Below are 25,355 nucleotides of genomic sequence, written 5' to 3'. Positions count from 1 at the left end.
CTTGTAGTTGTGTAATGTAAGTGTATCAAGGTTGTTGGGCATCTTCTCTTGTTCTTTCCCCCCCGCCTGCCTCACACACGCCTCCTATCTGCAAACACACAATGATAGATGGCTGTGGTGGGTGGTTGAGCATGTTAATGTCTAATCTCATCAGCCTTATCTTCTGCAGAGGTCGCAAGGTCAAGTGGTGAGGGGGGATGAGCTAAACACCAATAAGAGAGCACATTGCTTGACACACGGCACTAACGGGCCAAGTTTGCGTTGTGTCCACTTACCACAAACTGGACTGCAGAGTAGTGGAAGTACACACTTCTCTTTCCAAATATTGAAGTCCTTTTGGGAAAAAAAGTCCCAGAGCCTTCATTTTAAATTCAGCCACATAAACCTGGATTATGACCATGAAAGTTTTTTATTAGTATTTCCACGGTGCAGCAGGACCAGTGTTTGGTGACTGGACACAAACAAACTGTTTCTGAAAGTCAGCCAAGTTCAAGGGGGCGTCTGCGAATCAGAGGCGGCTGCACTGAAATCTTCAGTGGAGTTTGAAAGGCATTTCAGACGAGCTAAATCAGATGCCCTAAGCGGGGGGAGATGAGTTAAACTGAGCGCGTGTGAACCTGCAACTCGGAGACACTGCTTGGCATTTGTCTGTCTTTGATATGGCGGCATGTGATGTGGATGAAGTTATCGCCCCACTGGCAGGTGAGACAGACAGCGGCGCACACAGAGATGCTGCCGTTTCATCTGCTGTTTACCGGCTCTCTCATCACACTGCACTTCAAACACGCTCAATCTGCTGCTGCAACGTTACACACCACGGCTCCTCCTGGTGGAAGTTTACTCTGAGCTTAAAGGGGCTTGTGTGTGTGTGTGTGTGTGTGTGTTGAGAAAAATATTTCTTGGAATCTGATTTGTGTGGTTTTTTTTGTTCATTGCATTTGCATTTTGTGCATATGTCTGTACTCGTGTGTGAAAGTATAGCTGCTCTGGACCTCAATGGATCTTTCCACTTCGTGTGTGTTGCTCCTACAGCTGCTTTAGGAAGCTGTTCAAACAGTTGGCATGTAACGTGGCTCCGTTATGCATGTGTGTATGTTTGTGTGTCTTGCCCATGTTTGACTACTGCATATATGGGTTGTCTCAGTGCGAGCCAGTGCCTGTGCGAAACATTAGTCCGCAGTCGTCACATCAGTGTTCCCTCTCACTCTCTCTGCCACCCCTCCCTCTCATTGGGAGATAAAGAGGCGAACCATTTCATGTGGCCGTATAGAAGTCATCTCCAGCCTCGGAGTTTGCAGGGAAGCTGTCACAGCAGCTTTTAGCCGGAGCTGCAACATGAAAGATCCCTCTTTGAGCAGCTGGGTTATGTGTGTAATTCTCTCGGACGTGTTTATTCTGCTGCCGTTTCAGCTTTCGTTTTCAAATGTCACAGAAATCTCTCTCTCCTCCAAGAATATCCCCACTAATTACTGACTGACGGGGCAGGGTGTAAACTTAGCAGGTTGCATTCAAATACTGTTTCACTTTTAGCGAGTCTCGGCTTGAGACGACATGAAACAGAGGGTTTTCCGGGTTGAGACTCGACCGGTCGTCAGATTTAAACTCGCCTTCAAAATGAGAGCGGACTGAGAAACAGCTGGAGGGAAAGACTTGAAGTGTGTGTGTGTGTGTGTGTGTGTGTGTGTGTGTGTGTGTGTGTGTGTGTGTGTGTGTGTGTGTGTGTGTGTGTGTGTGTGTGTGTGTGTGTGTGTGTGTATTCTACGTGAAAATATCGCTTATCTATAACCAATCAACTTCTGATTCAAACACAGAGATACAGAATTGTCCATTTCCAGTGCTTACTCTCAACTCTGTAAAGCCTGGCTGAACTCATATGCACATCATGTGAAAATATACATATTCATGACATTAAAACCTGCCCTTTTACAATTTACATAATAGTCGTCGTTTCCATTGTGATTCCCATCCACACAGGAGCTGGTGTAATTTCCTTGTCCGAGCTCTCACCTTTTCCACTGTGAGTCTTTACATCTGTAGCATTCACATGGTCCCATATAGCCAGAGGTCCTGTACACACCGGGTAGAGAAATAAATAAATAAATAAATATATGTATATAAATATATGTACAGTAAGGGGTTATGCTGTTCCCATGGTAATATGACCCAGTCATCATGGGCTTCAGGGGGAGGGGAGAGACGGCATTATTTTTTCTTTTCCTGTAGACACTCTGTCCTGTTGTCTCTTTTTGTGTGTGTGTTTGACAGAGGACATAAGGGTTTAGTCGCGTTGCAGTGTTCGTTGTTCGTCCTTCTCTCTTTCTCTGGACAAGACACGTCCTCATGTCCATGTGTCGGTGGTTGAGTTCTCCGAAATGTGTCTCCTCCTTCAGGCTGATCTTACATCTCTTCTCTGTTCCTCTGTCCGCAGCAACAAGGGGCGGCCACCACGGTGTACTGCGCCGTGGCCCCGGAGCTGGAGGGGCTGGGAGGCATGTACTTCAACAACTGCTTCCGCTGCCTGCCGTCCATGCAGGCCCAGGACCAGAGCTGCGCCGCCAGACTGTGGGAGCTGAGCGAGCGCCTGGTGGCAGAGACGTCTGCGGGGGTGAAGGCCCTCTGATGGACATGAGGACGAGGAGCAGGATGAGGAAGAGGAGGAGGACTAGCCAAAAAGTAATAAAAATCATGTCGACGTCCAGTTTGATATAAACTGAAGAAAAGATAACTGCACTCTGACTGCACTATACAAGAGCTGCCAACCATGGACGTCCATCACGTGACTACAGGGGCTAAAACACACTACATATACAGTACGGGGGGGATCCATATACACTATTGAATAAAAAAATCAAAGTCTTAGTTGTGTGCAGCTCTGTTGTGGTTCTTTACAGTGTGGGGGGGGGGGGCAGGAGAAGATTTGGGATGAATTCAGGGGTCTTACAGTTTGTTCTTACTCTCTTTTATAAACTTGTTACGTCTATTTCAGGACTGTATTTGAAAATGACCTGTTAATGAATAAGCATCCACTCCAAAGCTTATGCATCTGATTCCAGTATTAGTGAACCACCCGGCGAATATTCTGTCTTTCCAATTATTGTCTGTGTTTTCAGTTTCCTGTTGTCGAGCTCTATGTAGATAATGATGTTTCCTATCCAGATACAGTGAGAATTGTTTAAGCATTGTGCTAAATCTTTTTTTTTGGGCACAAAAGAAATAAGGAGTAATGGGCATGTGACACTTATGGATATATAAACACACTAGAAGTATGATCCTTATGGCTATATACATTATTCTGCAATAGTTTCATCTCCTATCAATGTCCCTATTCGTTTACTGTACAATATTTACATCCTGATTTCGGGGCATGTGCTAAAAGGGTGTGGACATCATATTTTTTCTGTTCGCTATCGGACTCAGCCTAAGTATTAATAATCTATACTCTGGTAAGTCTTAATTACAATTTGGAGGTATTAACGGGATGATCTGTGTCCACTTGAACACAGTTGGTGGAGAATCTTATTTCCAGAGTCCGTGATCTTTAATTTCTGTGTTTCCTCCCTTGATGTTTGACCAGAAAAATATGGGATTTCAGTCTCTTGTTGGTTTTTTTTTTCTTCTTCATCGTTGTATTAATGTTGAACTCTGGCCTTGGGTTTGTTTCTCTGTTTGGACGCTTTAGAGACCTTGTGCTTTATGGCAGTCGGGATGCCGTAGGTTGCTCTTGAAACATCAGCGTTCCAGTGTCATATCTGTAAGAAAACACAAACAAAAAGTATCGTGAGATAAGATTCAGCAAGTAACATGTGTGTGAAATCTTTTTAACCACAGAAAGTGAAATGTCCATTCATGTGCGCGCCATTAGAGGGAGATGTGTGTGTGTAGAGAAACAACACTGAAGCCTTGTCGCTGCCACACTGTGTTTGATGATACAAAAATAAAACTAGATAATTTTTCTCTTTGCTTCACTCATTTGTTTTATGTCACAACCCCGAGCCTCGAGATTCTGTGAGCAGAGCTAGAACGGCACTCAGAGCTCAAACCTCCACCAAGGAACAAAAGTCCCATTAAATTCAATCAAGCTGCACCTAATTTATAGAAATCCATCTTCTAAATGCACCTGTTTTTTTATCAAGATCAATATTCCTTGGACAATCTGTCTAAAAGTAAAAAAAAACAGCCCATCAATGCAATGTTACAGAAAGTGATGAAACCTTTCTGGATCTGCCCCCTGATCCAGATCCGAATCGAAAATTAAAAAATTTCTTCCCTGACTTCTACCACATCCACCAAGTTTCATGGTAATCCATGCAGTAGTTTTTGCGTAATTTTGATTACAAACAACTCAACAAACAACACAGACAGAGGTGAAAACATAAGCTACTGTGCAGAGGTAATTAGAAAAGTGATCTTCTATTTCACACAAACACAGTCCCTCCATGTCCTGTGGTCTGTTTTAGTTTTTCTGGTCACCCCTGTGCAGACACACTGACATGTTCAGTCAGAAACGTGCAGAGCCTTTACACAGCTGTGGCCTGTGCAGACACCGATAGCGGCGTCCTGCCCTGCTATCATCTGTACTGTCCCCACACTACAGGTGTCTTATCGCTGTGCTTTCACAGTGCAGGACATGCCTGGAACACGGATACACACTTAGACGTGCGGTCGGTGAGAGCAGTCGGCGTCTCACATGTACACAGTGAGAAAAAAGTGTTTTGTAAAATTGCTCTCTTAGAATTTGTCCACTCATGGAGCATATTTTCACCGTGTGCATGATCTGAGTCTGCAGGCTGCTGAGCCTCGTCACCAGTCTCTTCCTCGAGCGTCTGTCTGTATTTCCCAGTGAGCGTTTAGCACGTCAGCTGTTTAGTTTCCCTCTGTCTGTCTGTCTGTCTGTCTGTGTTTTGTTTTTATCTCTGCGGTTAACAGACACAGTGCTTGACGATTTGCTGCTCATTCACCAATTCAACACACATTCACGTGGCTCCGGAGCAACTCTGGGTTCAGTGTCTTGCCCAAGGACACTTCAACATTTAGAGAGGAGGAGGAGCCAAGGATCAAACCCGACAACCCTGCAATTAGTGGACAACCCGCTCTACCTCCTGAGAGACAGCCGCTCTGTGGACCTTATACTTGACTGTGTCACTCCAAGAATAACTACGGGAGAATTTCTTGCAATGTGTCACACTTCACTTGAAATAGGACTTTATTCCAAAGCAGATACTGTTTTACATTCTATAGTCCCACAACCTGTGTTTGTGATCATCTTAAAGAGAGTAATTCCCTAACTGAGACTTTGGCCCCATCACCATCACCTTCCAGTGAAAGAGGAAAGTCTCAAACTGGGAATAAAGTAAGAACCAGAATCATTTCAAAAAGACAGAAAGTGAGATAAAGTATTGAAAAATGATTGTTTGTGACTTCACTGCAGATCAGGAAACTGATGCTAAACTAAATCTGTCTTCTCAGTTCTTCAGTTAAATTTCTACCTGCCATTTGTCAGTGGCTGAAGTCACAACGGCATTTCAACCCGTGCACTTAGTACACACAAAATTCATGAGGTGAATTCTAAGAAGCAAAGCCGAGCTTATGGGCTTGTCAATGACGGCTCTATAAACGAGGAGCTATAGAAAACAGAGTTTGAGGAAGCCCTCGACTGAACCCAGGACACAAAGGAAAGTCTTCAGGAGAACAACAAACAAGCAGACGTCTGTGTGGCTGGATGCTGCAGTGGCCGATCCATGGAGCTGAGTGTGTGTGTGTGTGTGTGTGTGTGTGCCTGAGTGAAGAGGGAGGGTCCTGCCTGGCTTTTCGAACAAAGTCCTATCGATCAGGCCGTATCGGAATCATCTGATAGCTAATCAATGAGCTACACTTCCTCTCAGCGAGCAGGGAGGAGAGCGCAGCACGGCTCTCACAAGAGGAGGACCTTGATCCTTTGACCCCACAGTGTGTTCCTCGCACACACACACACACACACACACACACACACTTTCTCTCCATCTCTTTATTTCTCTCTTATAATAACAGAACAAGACAGTGTGATAACTGAAAGCTGGTGCAAACCAAATAACCAAGATACATTAGAGTGTTATTTTAATTAGTCGGATTTATCGTTGACTTTCTCCCTTCACTGACTTTATTTCAATTTGGGCAGTAATTGTTTACGACTGACCATTTCATTTTCCATTATTGTTTTTATTTCTTCTTGTGATTAATTTCACCTCTCAAAGAATAATTATGAGAGGATTGATTTGATTATGCCTTTGTTCTGCTCCTATTGGCTCCATTGACTGAGGGAATGCCATGTTGCCATTTCGAGCGGATATATTTAATGATCACAATCAATGTTAAAGCTCTCTCTAGACTCAACTAACTCAATAAATATCTGCCAGGAGGAAATTTACCATCTAACTACAGCGGGCAATAAAGTCTGGCTTCCTGTTCCCCACCCCCCCCCCCCCCCCCCCCCCCCCCTGGTCTCTCTCCATCTCCCTCTTGAAGATGACATTGTGATTAAAACTGTTGATCAATTTTCATTAAGTACTACTGTCGAGTCGATGAAAATATGATTTCCTTTCAATATCTGCACATGTGCTTTGCTTGCAGACTTTTCCTCTGAGATTATGTATTTTTTATAATTGTATAGGCAAAAGAAAAATTTGCTAATGATTCCCCCAGTGTCTTATATACATTTTAATATAAAAAAGATGTATTTTTTTTATTCTTAAGTTCATGTTTTGCAGATTTTAAAATTTCTATTCACCTGCAGGAAGAGAAGCTCCTTTGGCCTTTGTGTGATTGGGTTTGTGTGTTCAGAGGTAAAAGGAGCAGAGACTGTGGCGGATGCACGTCTCTCTGAGATGTGACGAACCCGTGGAAACAGACGTCCTGTGCTGTTTGGCACATTATTAAAACACCACACTGCTCAGAAGCGCACTACAAATAAGCTGTGAAAGTTCAGTGTAGCAGGAGGTTTCGCGTTTCACACAGTTTTCTCTTTGCGAATGATGAAAGTTGTGTAACAGGACGATGGTGTTTGCCTGGATGTTGGCACGTGCAACAAAGTCTTCAGTCCTCCACGTGCTCTTTTACATAAAAACCTCAGAAGCGGCGCTGATAACATTTGGATCCAAATAGCTGTTTTCCAGCGAACCTGCTCACTATCAAATGCACTTATTTCCCCCCGCAGATCTGCTCCAGCAATCTATAACATTCTCTGTTTTTATTGAAGCCTCAACACGACACCTTTGAGGAAATCCTTCCAGCCCCAAGTCCCCAGCGTGTCCTCACCGCTAGACAGCATGACCTTGTAAACCCTGAGTTATTTTACTCACCCATTGTGTGAAGATAGAAAGAAAAGAGAGAGGGGGGAGAGAGGTGAGGGGGGTAGGGGGTAGAGAAGGGGGGGGGGGGGGGGGGGAGCTCCTGCCTGTCACAGCTTTCAAACACAAAGAAAAATGAGCACTTGGGCTGAAGTACAATTATTAGCCCCTGTCCACAGATTCATCACACTATAGAGAGGGAGGGCGAGAGGGGAGAGATAGAGGGAGGAGCGCGGCGAGAGGAGGAGTGGAGGAAGGCAGGAAAAAGAGCTGTATGGGTGTGAGAGGAGCCAGAGAGGAGATGGAAAGACAATGACGAGAAAACACTGGGAAGAAAATAGAGAATCGGGCCGTTACAGTGTGAGAGCGAGCCAGGAGGGGAGCGAGGTGAAGCGAGGGGAAGCTTCAGAGTCAAGAGAAACGACCGGGACGCAGGTTTAGGGAAATAAAAGAGGGGGGAAAAGAGAAAGAGGGAGGAAAAGAGAAAGAGGGAGGCCGAGGTAAAGGAAGGTAAAATGAAATAAGAGGATTTGTCAGGCCAGTGGTTGGTGGCAGTAATAAAGCCCGCTAATCTGAGGGAGAACGCTTGGCTGCTCACACACAGACTCTCCTGACGCCCCACTTTACCACCGGGCCAAGCCAAGGTCACACACACACACACACACACACACACACACACGCACACACACACACACACACACACACACACACACTTCCTGCATGTCCTCAATCCATCCCATCTATGTTTTGTGAAATAAGTGCGTGTTTTGTGTGCACTTAACCTGAGGTCTGGTGCAACTACTGACTTCACTGCTCTACACCCCCCCCCCCCCCCCCCCCCCCCCCCCCTCCCCACACACACACACACACACACCTTTTTTCTTTCTCCCTGTGTCTCTCGCTGTCTCGTTAGGCAGCGTCTCCACCAAACAACCCCCTCAGCCATGTTGATTTTGAAATCTCATTTTTCTCTGTTTCTTAACTGGCTCCGCCGCGTGAATCAATACCCATCAAAAGCATTACATAAATACATCTGTCACGAGCAGATAGTGGAGTGGGGATGTAATGTGTCTGGTTAAGGCCACCATAGGGGGAAAGGAGATAGGGTGTGTGTGTGTGTGTGTGTGTGTGTGTGTGTGTGTGTGTGTGTGTGTGTGTGTGTGTGTGTGTGTGTGTGTGTGTGTGTGTGTGTTATTAGAGGACAGCAAGTGTCACTTTGTGTGACCAGGTGTGTCGGGCGGAGTGAGAGGTTGTTATTGAGCCGTGGTAAATGACGCAGAACCTGGTGCACCGCTTACTTAGCCCCAGACCTCTGCTCTCTCTGTCTCTCTGTATGTCAGTTGCTGCGTGTTTGTGTGTGTTTGTGCGTGTCAGTGTGTTGTCATCAGTGTGTTGGTATGATTTCTCGTAGACCACAAGTCTAAACAAAAGGGTTCACCTGAGTGGAAGAAGCCGTCCATACAACTATGGCTGAGGAGGGTTGAACATCTTTTAATAATGTTCATAATTCTCAGCATTTTTTGAGAAAACTTTTTTTTTTACAAAACAATTTTTATTTTCTACCAAAAGAAGCAAATGAAACAAGAAATGTAACACAAGCGGACATAGAAACAATTTTCTTTTTTATAAATAAAAGAAAGATCAAATCAGGTTGATCGATGTCTGCATTCGGTAAGTTACCGTTTTTCATCCTTGGTGTTTGGAAGATATTCAGCTCATTTCTCTGTGCAGCTCAGATTGTGCCTAAACTCAAGCAACTTTCCTACTTATGATAAAAAAATCTGGTCAGGAAAAGCAAAGAAAGATCGATACTGCAATACTGCTTCATCTCTGCTTCTGCCAACCAGTCATTTCCTTCTCACACAATATATTAAGAGACTTTAAACAAATTCAATAAAAAACATATAAATGTTTTTTGTCTGAATTAGTGTTAATTCTTGAGTTATGTCCAAAACACTGTGACTTTGACCTTTGACAACCAAATTCTGATCAATTCTTCAATCCTTGAGTCCAATCGAGCGTTTGGTTACAATATGAAGAAATTCTCTCATTACTGAGACACAAAAAGCTCTTCTCATTTAGTTTTCTCAACCCCAAACTGAGCATTTCTCACTTTTTCTTGCGTCACTTTCTCGTTTCCTCTTCTTTCCCCTTCATCATCTTTAATGTTGTCATTGACATTTTCAAATATCACTTTGCTGACAGCCGACTGCAGCTGTGATTGACTGCAGATTTACATGTCATGCTGAAATAGCACAATAACCTGCACGCAGATAATCACCTCATTGAGAAACGCTCCGGCCTCTCTCCACTCACAATTACTATTGTGTATTTGATCATATAACCACTTTCCAACAATGCTCTTAATGGGCTTATTGGCAGCGGCCCAGGTCGTGCTTGTAAATAAGTCTGACGCCGTTTGATTCTAATAAATTAGGCTGATATATGCAAACACGCTAAAATCATAACAATATCCAAATGTGTGTTAGGCAGAGGTGGGGCGGTGACAGGTGGAGATTTATGCTGCTACCAACGGGCCGGCGTCATCACTCACTCAGCTATCTTCAACTTTTTTTATTTGTTTAATTTCCAAATGTGATTGCTCCAACCACTCGGGCCCGTGCTGATAAATGCAAGGGATCGTGGGTAAAGGAGGCCAAGATTAATACACATCATTTTTCAACTGGACCGATCCAACGAGGAACAGGAGGGAATGTGCTAAGAGCTCGGAGGAGGAATGAAAGCCTGATGGGACGTGATGTAACGGAGCATTTACACCAGTACAGTTTCTCTGTGGCTTTCCCCCTAATTGGGACTGTTTAGGTGAAAAAGCCTTTTAACCAAATAAAAGGCAAAACTAAAACACAATATAGAGAAGTGCAAGCTTGATCTCTGTCATCTGTTCACCTGCGTAATGTGAGTTCCCACTGTTTTACTGTCTTTTCAGTGAGGTACAACTCCCCCGTGGATACTAACACACACGTATTCTGTTGTTTTAAGTCTTAAATATATTCATTTCTACTTGGATTCCACCTTTGTACGAAGACAGGTGCCTGCAGAGCAGTTAAAGCTTCTGTAAAGTCAACATTTTAAAGAATTTAACAGTGAAATGAGGTAAAAGATAGGAAGCAATAAATTAGGTTAACAGCAATAATAATTAGCAATAATAAAAAATAAGCAAAGGGTGAAAGCCTAATTAACCTCAAGACTGAAGCTGCCAACAACAACAACAACAAAGTTTTTGTGAAGCGTCATTGAGAAATTCTGGTTTGTAAAACACTGCGAGAATAAATAGACACGTGCATGTTCACTTGAAGAGTGACAGTGTGTGTGTGTGTGTGTGTGTGTGTGTGTGTGTGTGTGTGTGTGTGTGTGTGTGTGTGTGGGGGGGGGTTATAAATGGAAGGCAGAGGAGTCACCTCTCAGAAACACACTCACATAACTACGAGATTAATTACAAGTACCGTGAATCACTGAGCAATTAATTAACTCATCCTTAGTAATGAGTGCGTGTTTGTGCTTGTGTGTGTGTGTGTGTGTGTGTGTGTGTGTGTGTGAGCCGTGCACACTCTGTGTCACACAGACAGCCTCTCCATCTCTCCACCTCTCGCCCTGTCCCCTCTCTAATTGCTTCCCTCTCTATTAAAATGCAGTCTGCTGTGACATCACTCAGCCCTCTGTTAGAGCAGGCCAGGGCAGCGGGCAAACCACACACACACACACACACACACACACACACACACACACACACACACACACACACACACACACACACACACACACAGACACACACACACAGAGTTTATTTTATAGAGTGTGGATTTTAGGGAGATTTTGCCTGTTTGATCATGAGACAGGAGTCCGAGTGAGTCGAGTCTCACAGAGTCAACACAGAGTTCAGGTCAGGAAACAATGATCAATGATGACCATCATGATGAATCTACTCTCACATCTGATGTCTCCCTGATTCTGTGTTTGTGTTACTGACAAAGAAAATACTAAGTTCTGACTGATCTGGGATCTTATGTGTGTTTGTTGAGGGGAAGGATAATTATTATTTTTATGTGAGCTTTCAGAAAATATATCAAAAGATGGTAATTTAACTCAAAATAAATACTATTGCAATTAGAAACTAATACGTTTAATATTAATATAAATAAGTACTAATTAGTGTTATAACTAGATTTTACATATTTTACTGTTTTACATTTTAATGATTTTGCTTATACTAATATTTACTTTATCAAATATTTCCTTTGGCTCTCACCTGTCCATCACAGGGTGAGGAAAATGTGTCATCATGAAAAAAACTACTACTTCTTGTCATGCAAGTAATAAAAACTAATTTCAAACAAAACCAGATTGGAAAAAAGCAACATTTGTCTACTTGAAAAAATATAGATCTTTTTTTAAATGGATTTAGAATCTGGCTGATTTCTGATTGACAGATTTGTATTAATGTGAAAATGTTGATTTCATATTTCTATATTGCTCTGGTGACACAGTGTTGCCTATGTGAGAATTCTCTTGAAGGAACATCACTGTGTTCATACTGGGCTCAGCTGCATGGAGTGACTGTCTGCCATACATGTTCAGTAATAGTAAATCTTTTGGGTCAAGAACAGAAAGACTCAGTGAAAAAGGATTTCTAGTTCTTATTAAATCCAGAAAAACGTCTCAAATCTGCTGGTTTGTCGTCAGCATGTGTGGTGACGATAAAGCAGCCGACTAACGCCCCTTCCCCACTCTCCTTCTCTCATTCTCTCTCTCAGAGCTAATCTGATTGGTGCATAAATCATGCTGACATCAGCATGGGTGGAAGTTGGCCTACTCCTACACACACACCCAGACACACACACACAGACACACACACTGAGCAGCACTGTGCTCCACGGTGATCATGAGGACAGTGGATAACAGATCTCTCTTTTATCATTCCCTGACTTTCCCTGACATTTAAAAAGCCATTAACACCACTGAGATTCACCCTCGTGTACATTTCATATGGAAACCCCCCTCAACACACACACACACACACACACACACACACACACACACACACACACCACACACACACACACACCTTACATGCTTCCTTGCCACTCACACGGTCCATACGCTCTCATGTGTGCAGGAATGATCTCAGTGATAACACAAAGGCCAAATGACACAGACGGAGCAGTGAATTCTACCATAATAACCTTTTCACGCCTCCTTTTCTGTGAGATCAAATCCAGCAGGAATTTAATGGTGACAAGACACAGCTGCTGATACACTTATTGATCCCTTGATGAGATCAATGAGATTTGGGGGCATTGATATCCTTGATCAGAAGGCAGTCCTCCCCCCTCTGACCCCCCCGGTGTAATGACAAATGGGCTAAGTGGCTGTTGTTATGGTGTGACCGCCTTTGTTAATGGTAATTATCCGCCTATTCAGCCATATATACATGGGTCTACTGTAAACACTAACAGCATAATAGTATTTACTGCTGAGCACTGTATTAATTTATGGCCCATTATTGTAAAGCCCATCGTTACAATGTGAGAGAGCATTTATTGTAATCAGACGACTGATAGAGAATGAGAACTAATGTATGTAATGTACTCACGTAGTTCGCCTGACAAAACGGTACAGTAGCTAATGCAGCTAATGACATATGGCCTGACTCTCTGTAGTTAGCATTTATTAGCAGCGAGTGGGAGCCTGAGTGAAAGTGCGAAAGCGGCAATCGACTAATTAGACTCCATTGTATGTGCATGGGAAACAAGAAGCGAAATGCTCAGCAGGGATACAATGGCCGCCCCAGCACTTAATCCACGGGATGTTAATGTGAAACTGAAACTAAGTGTGCAGCATGAGTCATGACTAGCAGTGATATACAGCAGATTGCCATATTGAGCTCAGTCATTCAAATGCATGTTATTGTAATTCCGCAGATGGCAGAGGCACTTTTGGTGATTATTGATCGGACCTTTTTAAACTTCTCTCAAAACGGCTTTAAATCTCGAGGCCCCAGGGGCACGCGGAGACGTTTAGAAGACAGGGGACGTGTTTGCATTCGGGAAGTGGTGAGAGGGAAATAAAGTCAGACGAGGCTTTGGGACGAGGTTGACTCTTGGTTTGAGGCAGGGGAGGTCATGGGTGTAACATGACTCACATATTCAAAGAAAAAGGGGAATTACAGGAGAGAAGAGATTAAATAATTGAAGTAACTCAACAGAGAGGCAAAAATATTTAAGACGACAGAAACGTTCCATGTCTCCTCAAGCAGCGTTTGTAGTTTTCATTCTGTGGGAGTGGAGACTGTAAATAAAGATGGACGACATGACAGCTCCTCAAAGTGGAGCCAAAATATCTGAATCACCCCTGGTGGCTGGCTGCAGTAGAGCTCATCAAGCCCACCTCCTCCATGTTAGCAGACGGGACAAATACATTTTTCCAACGATGGTTTCCCTCTTTATACACAGCACCGAACTTCAGTTTTTTTTAATTTGAGGGCAACTAAGACATGCCACATGTGTTGGGTAACAACAGTTGGATTCTGGGTAAATAGTTTACTGAGTGAAAGGAGGGAGGAGGAGGAGGAGGAGAGGATCATAACAAAGAAAGTCTCTATCATCTATGAGGGTCTGCTCAGCTGAAGATACGGCGCTGACAGTCTGACTCGCTCTTAGCTGCACTTTTAATGCTGCGGGCCAAACAGCCTGCGACTCCCGATAGTAGGTGTACTTACTCACATCTGTTTTCATCATGCGTGAGATGGTTTGGCATTAACGCACATCTCTGTTATTAGAGTTTCCACTCAGGCTGATATGCGGCTGCGTTTATCTCCAGCTCATGAACATAATGAGCTCAAGGAGTGAAGTCGCTCCTCCAGAGCGACGTGCCGTTGTTTATCATTCCCTCTCCACTTGAGCTCGCTTTTTGTCTATCATCCCACTCCCTGCATCATTTTGCATTCAAGTGCGGTGTCGCACTGTAGTGTCTGGTCTCTGTTGTGCGTCGTTGCAGAGGAGTGTGATGCACTGGGTCTCACCCCTTGTCCATCACTCTGCCTGCAGTAAGTCAGGCAGCCGGCCAGACAACCTCCCACCGGAGAAAAAGAGATGAATGGTGGGATTTGGAAGAGACGCACAACAAGAGGCAGTGCTGTGACTCGAAGCATCGGTGCTGTGTCAAAAGTGGATTTGAAGATTATTTAGTGAAAGGAAGGGAGACGGGAGGTGAAAGAGAGGAGGGGGGAAGAGAGAGAGAGGTGATACAAGTATGTGATCATGAATGGCTACGAGAGATGAGCAGGTTAGAGACAGAGAGAGACTTAGTGAGTTATGTGTGAGAGAGAGAGAGAGAGAGAGAAGGAGGGAGAGGGAGACAGACAGGATGAGTTACAGACCCAGAGAGGGAGAGAGAGCTTTCACACATGGAGACAGCCTGGTGATTTAGGGCTAAAGGACACTGAGACGAGCTCTGCTGCGAGAAGAGGTGTTGGACCTAAAGAGGAGAGTAACAGATCCACTGCAGCGACAACACAACTGTGTGAGTGCTGGAGCACCCCCTCTCCCTCTCCCTCTCTCTCTCTCTCTCTCTCTCTCTCTCTCTCTCTCTCTCTCTCTCTCTCTCTCTCTCTCTCTCTCTCTCTCTCTCTCTCCCTCTCTCCCTCTCTCTCTCTCTCTCTCTCTCTCTCTCTCTCTCTCTCTCTCTCTCTCTCTCTCTCTCTCCCTCTCTCCCTCTCTCTCTCTTATCTTATCTACGCACGCATTCGTGCACCGCGAGTTATGAAGACAAGAGCATGAGGAGCACTCCACTATTTGAAAGAGACACTTTCAAAATGAGAGCAGCGAGCGCATGTTTATCTTGTTTATCAGGATGAAATGATAACGTGCACATACAGTGTGAAGAAGAAAGTAAAAAAAGCCACAGGAGACATTATAAAGCTACTGAATGCTACCACTCAAGACAAGTGAAGTAAGAGGAGCGCCCCCTTAAGGTTTAGGGCCGTTGGACGTGAGCTGCACTTGTTAACATAACAGTCGGTGGCTTTGTACGACTGCTCACCACAACATTTACCTGTTATTTAAACCAACGTTCAATGTTTCCCTTTTAACGGTGAGAAAAGTCCCCAAAACCTCACTGCACTGGTGTTAAACACTGGTTTGTCTGTAGACACCAAAACAATAGATACTCGTCATTGTTATTTCTGTGTGTGTGTGTGTGTGTGTGTGTGTGTGTGTGTGTGTCGGTGAGGAGGCAGCACTGTAATAGCTGCAGGTATTTGTATGGCAGCACGGTCGTGTCCATATTTGGGCAAAGTGAGGCGGTCACTAATCCATCTGACCTTCTGGCTCATTTGCATGCGCTGCCCCCCCCTGACTGAGAGATGCCATGACCTTTATTAGCTAATTAAGAAACATAACAGAAATAAACCTGACAGAATGGGAATGGACACACACACACACACACACACACACACACACACACACACACACACACACACACACACACACACACACACACACACACATATACTCGCACAAACTCAGTGTGGTTGCCGACAGAATAAGGACGTGAGACAAAAGAGCAGACATGAGACAGACTGGAAGAAAAGAGACAAATATGGCATATGTACATACAAACATACTGTGTGCTCATGCCCTTTTGTGCAAGTGTTACGACACAGACACACACACGCGTTTTAATCGTTACATTTGCCAGCAGGCATTTAAGCATTATAGTATCATAGAAGCAGTTTCTCTTAATCACACACTGCGCTCCTTTAAATCTCTCTGTGCCGGAATAAGACAAGTAAATCTCTCTGTCTCTGCTGTCTGCTGCCACTTAAGGGCAGTCGCTCTCTTGTTCTCTTCTGCGTCTCCCACTAAGAACTTTTAATAAGCTGCTCGACCCCTCAGGCTGTAAGAGGAGGTGTGTGTGTGTGTGTGTGTGTGTGTGTGTGTGTGTGTGTGTGTGTGTGTGTGTGTGTGTGTGTGTGTGTGTTTCCTCACACCACAGACAGACAGCAGCAGGACAAATAAACACACAACTACACACAAAACAATTTTGGACAATTTTTCGCACAAACTTGCACTGACACAAATATTCAAACTGCACCTAGGCACACGTTCACACACACACACACATACACATCAAACACACACTGACTCACACACTGGGGGTGTTATCTCCCACACCTTCCCTGTGTTCACTGTGTGTTAATCTGAGCGGTAATCTGCAGAGTGGGCAGAATATCATCTGACAAGCAACATGTGGAGGTAGGAAGGATTACGCAATCAACTCCCCTCCTACAGCACATCACAGGGCTGACGATACAATGGAAACACACACACACACACACACACACACACACACACACACACACACACACACACACACACACACACACACATTTGCACTTAATGCTGATGCTTCTGATCTAGTTAGGGGTTGTAATATTTGATTTATTTTTATAAATTGTCTTCCCTTATTTGGTGTGTCATTCCCATTCAGACTAAAACCTATTGTTGTACTTGACAGACGAATTTAAAAACAGAGAACTGAGAAATAAAATCATCAAAACCGTTTCTTAATTTCAAAACACCCACGGTCTGTTCCCACGACGCCATCAAGGGACGTTATCGAGACAAAGAGAGGAAGGTGTGAGATGCTGTTTGATCTGGTTACTGAGAAAAACTGAGAAACATGGATGGACGAGTGGAGAAAAGACAGTGAAGTGAAGGCTGTGACCGACCGCTCAGCGCTACAGTGTCAGTCTGTCTCTGTCACCATGACAGGTCGGCAACTGTGGGGAACCCTCCACACACACACACACACACACACACACACACACACACACACACACACACACACACACACACACACACACACACACACACACACACACACTGACAGACAGACAGAGCCGAGGGCTGTCCTGTCCACAGCATATCACAGCCTGTGGTGTCCACCTACATGTACAGTAAACGTACACTGAAAACATTTCTTGCAGAGTGTAAGTGTAGATATGATGAACAGCACCGGCTCTGAAATATCTGAAAATGAAAGCCGAGCTGCCTGTTCTGGATTTGAGAAATCAAAAACTAATTTGTCTAAGTGTTTTTCCTCCTCCTGGCTGCCGAGCGGGACACCAGAGAATTCATATGTCTGTGACTGACTGATTCCTCATCTCTGAAACATGAATGTGCCAGAGGTGTGCAGCGAAATCAATTCGGGGAAAGCGGGACAAATTGTCCTGTTACAGTTTGTTGTCCAATGTCACAACGAGAGGAGGAACTCGCACACTTTCACTCCAGCTTCCCCTCTGGAAATCTGACAGAGGCAAAGTTATAAATTCACCTTTTAGTTATCTCTGAAGTCTGCCGATAAAAAACAACACTGAGGTTCCATTTTATTAGGTACACATCGAATCTAATCCAACAGCTCTGCAGTAAGATCTTTGTTAAGCATATGATGGTCATTTTGATTTGTGTCTTTGATATTGATTTCTCTCTCCGATCAATTTTGACCATAGCATTTTATAGAACAACGATTAAATTAAATCAATTGAAATAAAAGAGGGGAAGCATGACGGAGAAAGTTCGGTTTGAAACACTCGGTGTAAATAAAGATCCTCTGAATGTTATTGACCCATGGGAGGACAGGGTCATTGCACTGGCACATGTGCAGTAAATATATGGTTTTAAACATTTCATCTTCAGTGCATTGCATCTGTTTATGATACAGTCGGATGTCATGGTGTGATTCTCTCCCCATGTGTCTGTCTGTGTGGGCTTCCTCTGCCTCTGTTCTTCACATTTGCCCCTCTTGCCTCTGTAGTGTGACGTCTGGAGCTGTGATTTTTATCCTCACAACGTTCCAGTAAATACTCCGACAAAACGCAGTGCATTGTGAGGAGCTTCAGGCCAGGGCAATCAATCAGGGAGAAAACAACACAGAGATCAGGCTGTTTCTGCTCCATAAAACAGCCTTCAGAACAACAGCAACCTTTCACAGTCTGGGATGTAGAATTAATACTCTCGCTTTTCTCTCCCTGTATTTTTCCACCGTCCTCCCTCTCAATCACTAGATCAAAAACTGTCACAGATCCTGCGACGGGAGCCGTTAACGGTGTTTGCGACGGGGCGGCTTCTTTACTGTGTTAGTTTGTTGTCGGTAAAACCAGTTGAGCGTTCTGCGGGAAACACCCGGTGGTGGTGGTGGACGAAAAGGCAATGAATCTGTAACAACTCCAAACCGAGACCGGGGCTCGAATCCCGATCCTGTTGTAATGCAATGAAAGTCAGCAGAGTGTTTTCTTTACTTACAGGCTATAGGATCAGGGATAATGTTGTATAAATATTTGATGGTTTCCTTGCAGGGTCTTATATGGCTGAGAGAGTGCAGCATTAAGCCTGATGATCAAGGAGAACTTCAAGACCGTGCTTTCAAACACACAGAAACAGCACAGCATCCGCGCAATCAGGTATGGCCGACACACACACACACACACACACACACACACACACACACACACACACACACACACACACACACAGTCTGCCTGTCTCTGTGTCCGCACTGCATTGGGTTTCACTTTCCGCGTGTGCTTGGTTTACAGAAGTTGATCATATCTTGCTGAGCTTGCAGTGAAAAGACAGATTCTTTACATCTTTGCGACCGCTGCCACCCTCCCACAGCAACTTCTCATGCTCAGACTGTCTGGAAACATCCGAGGGCCCCTGTAAAGTTTTGCTAACGCACGACAACACAAGAAAAGCACTTTTGTTTTTTTATTAAATCGGTCGTAACGGACATTGTTAACGAATGTCACTATGTATTTCCCCTAGAATAAAGAGAGATTAGCTCAACCAGAGAGACACGGTGTTAAATTGCTGAACAGTTATGGCTGCCCACTCTACGCCCCTAAAAGAAAGTGTCCAAATTTTTCTCCATCCAGCGAGTGTGAAATGTCAGCCGCCATATAATCTTACAGCGATCGACGCTGCCGAGAGCCGAGACAAAGAGTTTTCTCTCCCTCAGAGGTATATGCAGATGGCAGCTGATTTATGATATTAACCTTTGCTTTTCTAACTCCTGTCTATACTGCACACACACACACACACACACTCAGACACACACACACACAGACAGGGCCTACCAAACATATCGATCTACTTTTAGAAAGGCAGTCTTGTTGTTTCGGTCAAAATCTGTGTGTGAATTGTTTTGCAATTAATTACGCAACATCACATTTTATTTAGATGGTCAAGATATATACTATAAGTGTGTAATAACTTTCCTCGAGCATCCCAAAGTACGTTAACCTGCCATATGCACATTTCACACAAACTCATTTGATAAATGTGTCACTCCCTCCAGTGTGTGTTGCTTGTCAGCAGCAACATTTTGGAGACAAACGGGCTGCTCGTGTTTTTAGTGTCGCTCCTCTCTTTTTTTTCCTACTGAATTGTCAGTTTTTGCAAGTAGAGGAAAGAAAACACAGCAAAGGGAAGATGGGGAGATGAGAGAGGAGGCAAAGTATAAATACAAATTGGCGCGGGGGGACGAGAGTGAGATATCAAAAGAGGAGATGGTGAGGGCTGAATGAAATCGAGTATCAGATGTGTCGTGGTCTCTAAGGTCAGGGTCTATATCACTCTCCGCTTCTGAAACAACAAGCACCACAACAAGCACCAGGGAGCCAACCAATCTGGGCTACTGCATTGTTCCCTATCTGCTGAAGAAAACTGCTTGCTCTCTTGTCTTCCTTTCTCTCTCTCTCTCTCTCTTCCTTACACACACACACACTCACACACACACACACACACACACACACACACACACACACACACACACATAAACAATCACTTCTCACTGTTCATATCTGGAGAGAGAGAGAGAGAGATAGAGAGAGAATAGAGCGTGTTCCTTATTGTCCCCTTAGTGGTGATGTGGGGGTGTGTGTTAGGGCTTGATTGTTACTGGTTTACATAAGGGTATTAAACTCTAGCATAGTCCTATCTATCTGAGCCAGGCAGATATATTTGTGTTGTGGCTCCTTTATGCATTTGTTATTTCCAAAGAGGATTGGGATGCACCAGTGGAAGAGAGGATAGATAGCCTGCTGATATTACCCTCTTCCTCTCTCCCTCGCTTCCTCCTTTTTCCTCTAAAACACCAAACTCTTGTGTGTTTGTGAGTGTGTACACGAGCATGATTATCTCTGTGTGTGTGTGTGTTTGTGTGTGTGTGTGTGTGTGTGTGTTTGTGCATTGCCTCCAGAAACAAAAGCGGGTAATTAATTAAAGAGAAGTGCACTTGAGTGCCATTGTCCTGTTCAACAACTCTAACAGCACTCAGCAAAACAGCACTCAGTGATATTAGAGTAATAATAGCTGTTGTTTTAATCTGAAATGGGAATGTATTGGCTAAACACTGTGTAGCTGTATTTAGCCAAACCAACGTAATGTGAAAACAAAAGTTGACTGTCTGTTTACAAGTCAAACACGAACACTGTAAAGTCACTGAAAACAAATGGGGGAGTACATTTACACACAGAACACTGATCTGTGACGGTTCAGACACTTAAGAACAATATTTTTTCTACTTTAAGAGGAAATCATTTTAACTCCATCTACAGCCTTGTTTGTCTTTTTTTTGTTGTAAATCAGGGGCCATAAAGGGGCCACAATTTACACAGAGGGACCAATCAGTAAATTGCACATTTAAGTCAATTTGATCCAGGGCCCCCGGATCATCCCCTGCACTAATTCTAAAGTAAGATGAAGGTTTTTGTTTCTGGCCCAAGGAGCTTGCACCTATACTTCAGAGTTTGTGTATATTATATGTTTTCAGCTGGTTAACTAATGCCAGCTGTAGTTGTAAACCCACTTTATGAGAAATAAGCTGTTGTTGTTCAGAGGTTGAGTATTAGTTAAACCTCTAGGTCCAGTTTTTCAGTTTCTCCCAGTGGAAACAAAAGATGTAATGTGATAATAGAAGCTTTACAGTTGTTACAAGGCCCCTTTCACAAATAAAAATTATATAGTACGGTTGTACTTACTTTTGATGCTGGGAAATTAGTAAAGGTGTTTTATAAAATGTTAACTGTTGCAAAATTATAGTGTCTTATAAAGCATTTGTTAAATTTTCAAACAGCTTATTATAAAGCATAACTAATTAACTATTGTCCTGAAATGGCTAATTATGCATCACAAGGTATTTTTAATTTGCTTCTTAATTAAGGTACAAACTTGATTCACTTTTAAATGCAGGACCTTTACTTTTAAATTTGTTATTTCTAAACTGTGGTATCAAAACTTTCACTTGTGGAAAATCTCTGAATTCTTCCTCCACCACTGATAAACATAAACAATTTCAAATTGCAAATGTGAGAAAATGTTTGAATCTGCATCTTCTGCACGTCCCTTAGAGGGCAGCTGTTATATTTGAGAATCCCCCCCCCAATCTGCATGTGTCTGTGCTCCGCATGATCAGGCGGAGGAGGTTAAATCAAAGTGGAGTCAATAACTTCATCCCTCCCTCCTGGTCGGCTCCGCCGTGCTGCTGGGAACGCCTGCTGCTCGCTGCGCGGCCCGTGAAAGACAAGGACAGGATGGGGTTCAACACTCTCAGACACTAAAGGAGGGAAGAGTCGTGCTGCTAATACAGAGGATGATCTAAGACTCTAGCACACATGAATATCCACACACACACACACACACACACATGCACACACACACACACACACACTGGACAGACGGACACACAGACTTCCTCCCTGTGTCTGGGAATGATAATGAGCTCAATTCTCTTTTCTCCCAACCTGAGAGCCTGAGTCCAGTCATGGCCACAGCCTCCGCTAAATCAATATCATCATCCATAATCTTTATTGTGGGATGAAACACAGCATAAATCAGCACAAAGCCTTTTACACATCCCTCTCTTTAGGAGCCTCCGATTGCACGCAGCACTCTCCTGGGCCGACGACACTTTCTTTTCAGTACAGAGGGGCTGTCTCCCAGCGCCTCTTGTCTCTGCAGCAGCGGCTCATGCATCATATCAAATATTTGTTTGGTGGTTTTGATCACACTCTGTTTGCAGCAGGCGTGAAAGGTGAGTTGGGAGAGAGTGTTGTCGCTGTGTGTTTGTGAGCAAATGAATTGTCTTGCAGTGGAGTGGGATGATGTTTAAGTTGTTAAATCTCTCATGGAGAGGTGTGTGTTTACACAGGACAGGAAGGTCTGTGTGTACGGGGGTCATTGTGTGTATGTGTGTGTGTGTGTGTGTGTGTGTGTGTGTGTGTGTGTGTGTGTGTGTGTGTGTGTGTGTGTGTGTGTGTGTGTGTGTGTGTGTGTGTTGTCCAGCTCTGCTCTCTCTTTTGAGTGTGAGTGTGAGTAATGAGGTTTGGAGAAGAAAGCTTTGCCAAATCCTCTCATCAGTCTTCACTCCTTCAATATCCAATCAGCAGGCTAATTCAATACCCAATCACTGAGCTAATAGCATCCAGTTTGAGAGGAGAACCAATGAGAACTCGCCTAATGGTCCCAGGGGACGAACTAGCCCGACTAAAAGTTATCGCAAAAAGAAAACAGAAAATCTTTTCTCCGTAAAGAGAACGTAACGTCTCACAGTCTCAGCCAAGTGCCGCAGTAGCTGTGGAGCGGAGGAAACATTTTAATCAAACTCTTTTAGTCTCCTCGAGAATATCGAAAACAGCAGCTAAAATAAAAAAACTGAGATATTTTCATCAATTCCCCTGCATCTATAAGTTTAGAGCCTTTTTTATTATAGACTTAGTTTAGTTTTCCTGCATTATACTGCGCTCATCACTGTGACATTTAACATGCAAACTGTTCCTTTCCTCTGGAGCTGTGATCGGCTGGTGTATAAGTGCACGAGGCTGCAGGAGCGTCCCAGCCGTTGTACTGTCACAAATCCCCCCCCTTCCTGACATGCACTGAATAAACTGTCACGGGCGTTATATAGTGTCGCCATAAAGCCCACCATCAAACAGTTACTACCTCCACAGCTTCAGTCCACTGCACCAACAACACAAACAAATCACGCTGCGGCATGTCCTGGTGATTCCAGGTGAGTCTGTGTTTGTGTGTGCGTGATATACTGTAAAGTGGGCTGCATACATGACTGTGTTCTCTGATATGATCATACACCATATAACCTTCTATATCCTGCTCGGCTGCAATCCATACTGACCTCCCTTTCTCCGCCTCCCTCGCTAAAAGCTCTCTGGCGTGTTTCATGGCTCGGATATACGCACAGTTTCCTGGGCCTCTGTTTTCTGTCACTGCACAGTTTTGTGCTTGGTGATTAAAGGAGGACATCTGCATGCATCTCATATTCAATTTGGTTGGTGGGATTTTTAAGGCCGATTTAATGTAAGCACTGGTGTCTGGATGTATTTAAATGGAAAAGTATACCGGGAAAAATTGGAAAATTTCTGGGTCTATTTTGTTGTTGGTGGTGTATTGATCCCTACCAAGCAAAAATTGTAAGTGCAGAAGTCAACGAATATAAGGTCACGCTGTTTTAAGCCATTTTGATGAAGAACTGTTACATATTATACCTCTAAGGTCAGAACAGCTACTACACAGTTAAATAATACTCTATCCTATATAAAGAGCTGCATTCTGGGATATGTAGGAGATCACTTCCTGAACCAGGAGACAAGGCCATTTTACTCAAGGTGTATAAACTTTCTGTGCATCATCAGTGAATAACTTAAAGCTCGGAGCAGCCCACACTAATGATACACTGCACAACAGTGTGAGAGCAGAGGAGGAAATGCCCCTTTAATCTTCTCCTTGGCTACATCATCTTTTATCGGTGGACAAAGTGAATCTCAGCCCCGTTGAAATGACAATTGATTTGCAGGTTATTTCCTGCTTCCTGTGAGCTAATTGAAATAAACTGGGACGGGCGACTCAGGCTCTGCAGCATCTATCAATACTGCAGTTGTACAGTAGTGAGAGCTCCGTGCCTGCGGCTGTGCCTTAACAGAACATTTGTTTCATTGGTTGGCTCATCACCATGCCAGCGTTTTATGTGTGTTCATACCACCTGGTGTGTAAGCATTCCCTTTAATGACAGGAGATAAGTAAGCAGAATAAGAACAGTGTGGATGTGTACGTGCTTGGGCCTATATACATGTAATAACTTTATCTATAGAGCACTTTTCAAAACGTGTGTGTGTGTTTGAGATGATGAAGTATGTGGAGTGAACTTAAAAACATCTCTCTCCCCTATGGAGTAATATCAGAGACCGAGTATTGTGTAGTATTAGGGTCATATAAGGTTTTAAACACATACATACACAAGCACATATACACACACACACGCACAATCGCACACACAAACACACACACACACCACATCACCTTTTCCCATCAATTTAATTATGGTAAACATACTATGGATAAATATACAGCATCCAGCAGTGCACATCTGTCTGGACGTATGCACGGGGGGAGCGAGGGAAGGAAACAACTCGTTGCTCATGTATGGAAGGCAGCAGAAGAATAAGTGTTGACATCTGTGCATGCATGCATGTGTTAGCTCAGGAGCCGCATTTTATTTACTTATAATGTCCCAGCTGTCGTGAGCAGCAGGATTTTACACAGATTAAACATGCGAGTGTATGAAATCAGTGTCTTCGCTTTGAGATAAACCACCGGAGGAATTTAACCTGAGCAAGATGCTCACTCGCACTTTCCCAACGCCCGACATTTTACACCATCCTGGCTACACAAAGATTAAATCTTGAAAATCATGGAGGATTTTGTCCAAAGCAACTTACAATAACTTTAGTTTTACTTCCTATGATGTAGCATGAACTGTAAAAACATTTCTTGCTGGTTTGAATACACTAAAGCAGGAAATTCTCTAAATTAAAATTAAAATTATGTGTTGAGAAAATTGTAATCTAGAAAACTTTCTTTGCCTTTAAATGTTAACCAGCAAATTCTCTCCTCTTCTAACTGGTTTTCTCTCTAAACACAGAGACGATTTAAACCCGTG

General features: G+C 43.7%; 2 protein-coding genes across 2 annotated transcripts in view; one reads left to right on the top strand and one right to left on the bottom strand.

Annotated features, from left to right (window-relative positions):
- wwox (WW domain containing oxidoreductase) overlaps positions 1-3,954 on the top strand; it is a 128,011-nt gene extending 124,057 nt beyond the window's left edge. Inside the window, exon 9 of the mRNA XM_034588019.1 lies at positions 2,429-3,954. Coding sequence (XP_034443910.1) covers positions 2,429-2,620 — 192 coding nt within the window. The 3' untranslated portion in view covers positions 2,621-3,954. The remainder of the gene's footprint in view (positions 1-2,428) is intronic.
- Positions 3,603-25,355, bottom strand: part of LOC117763117 (transcription factor Maf-like) — a 42,950-nt gene continuing 21,197 nt past the window's right edge. Inside the window, exon 3 of the mRNA XM_034588020.1 lies at positions 3,603-3,749. The gene's annotated coding sequence lies outside the window, so the exon portion shown is untranslated. The remainder of the gene's footprint in view (positions 3,750-25,355) is intronic.

Source organism: Hippoglossus hippoglossus, chromosome 6, assembly GCF_009819705.1.
Source record: "Hippoglossus hippoglossus isolate fHipHip1 chromosome 6, fHipHip1.pri, whole genome shotgun sequence".
Classification (NCBI taxonomy): domain Eukaryota; kingdom Metazoa; phylum Chordata; class Actinopteri; order Pleuronectiformes; family Pleuronectidae; genus Hippoglossus; species Hippoglossus hippoglossus.
The sequence above is the reverse complement of the archived record's forward strand: the minus strand, read 5'-3'. Positions and strand labels throughout refer to the sequence as shown.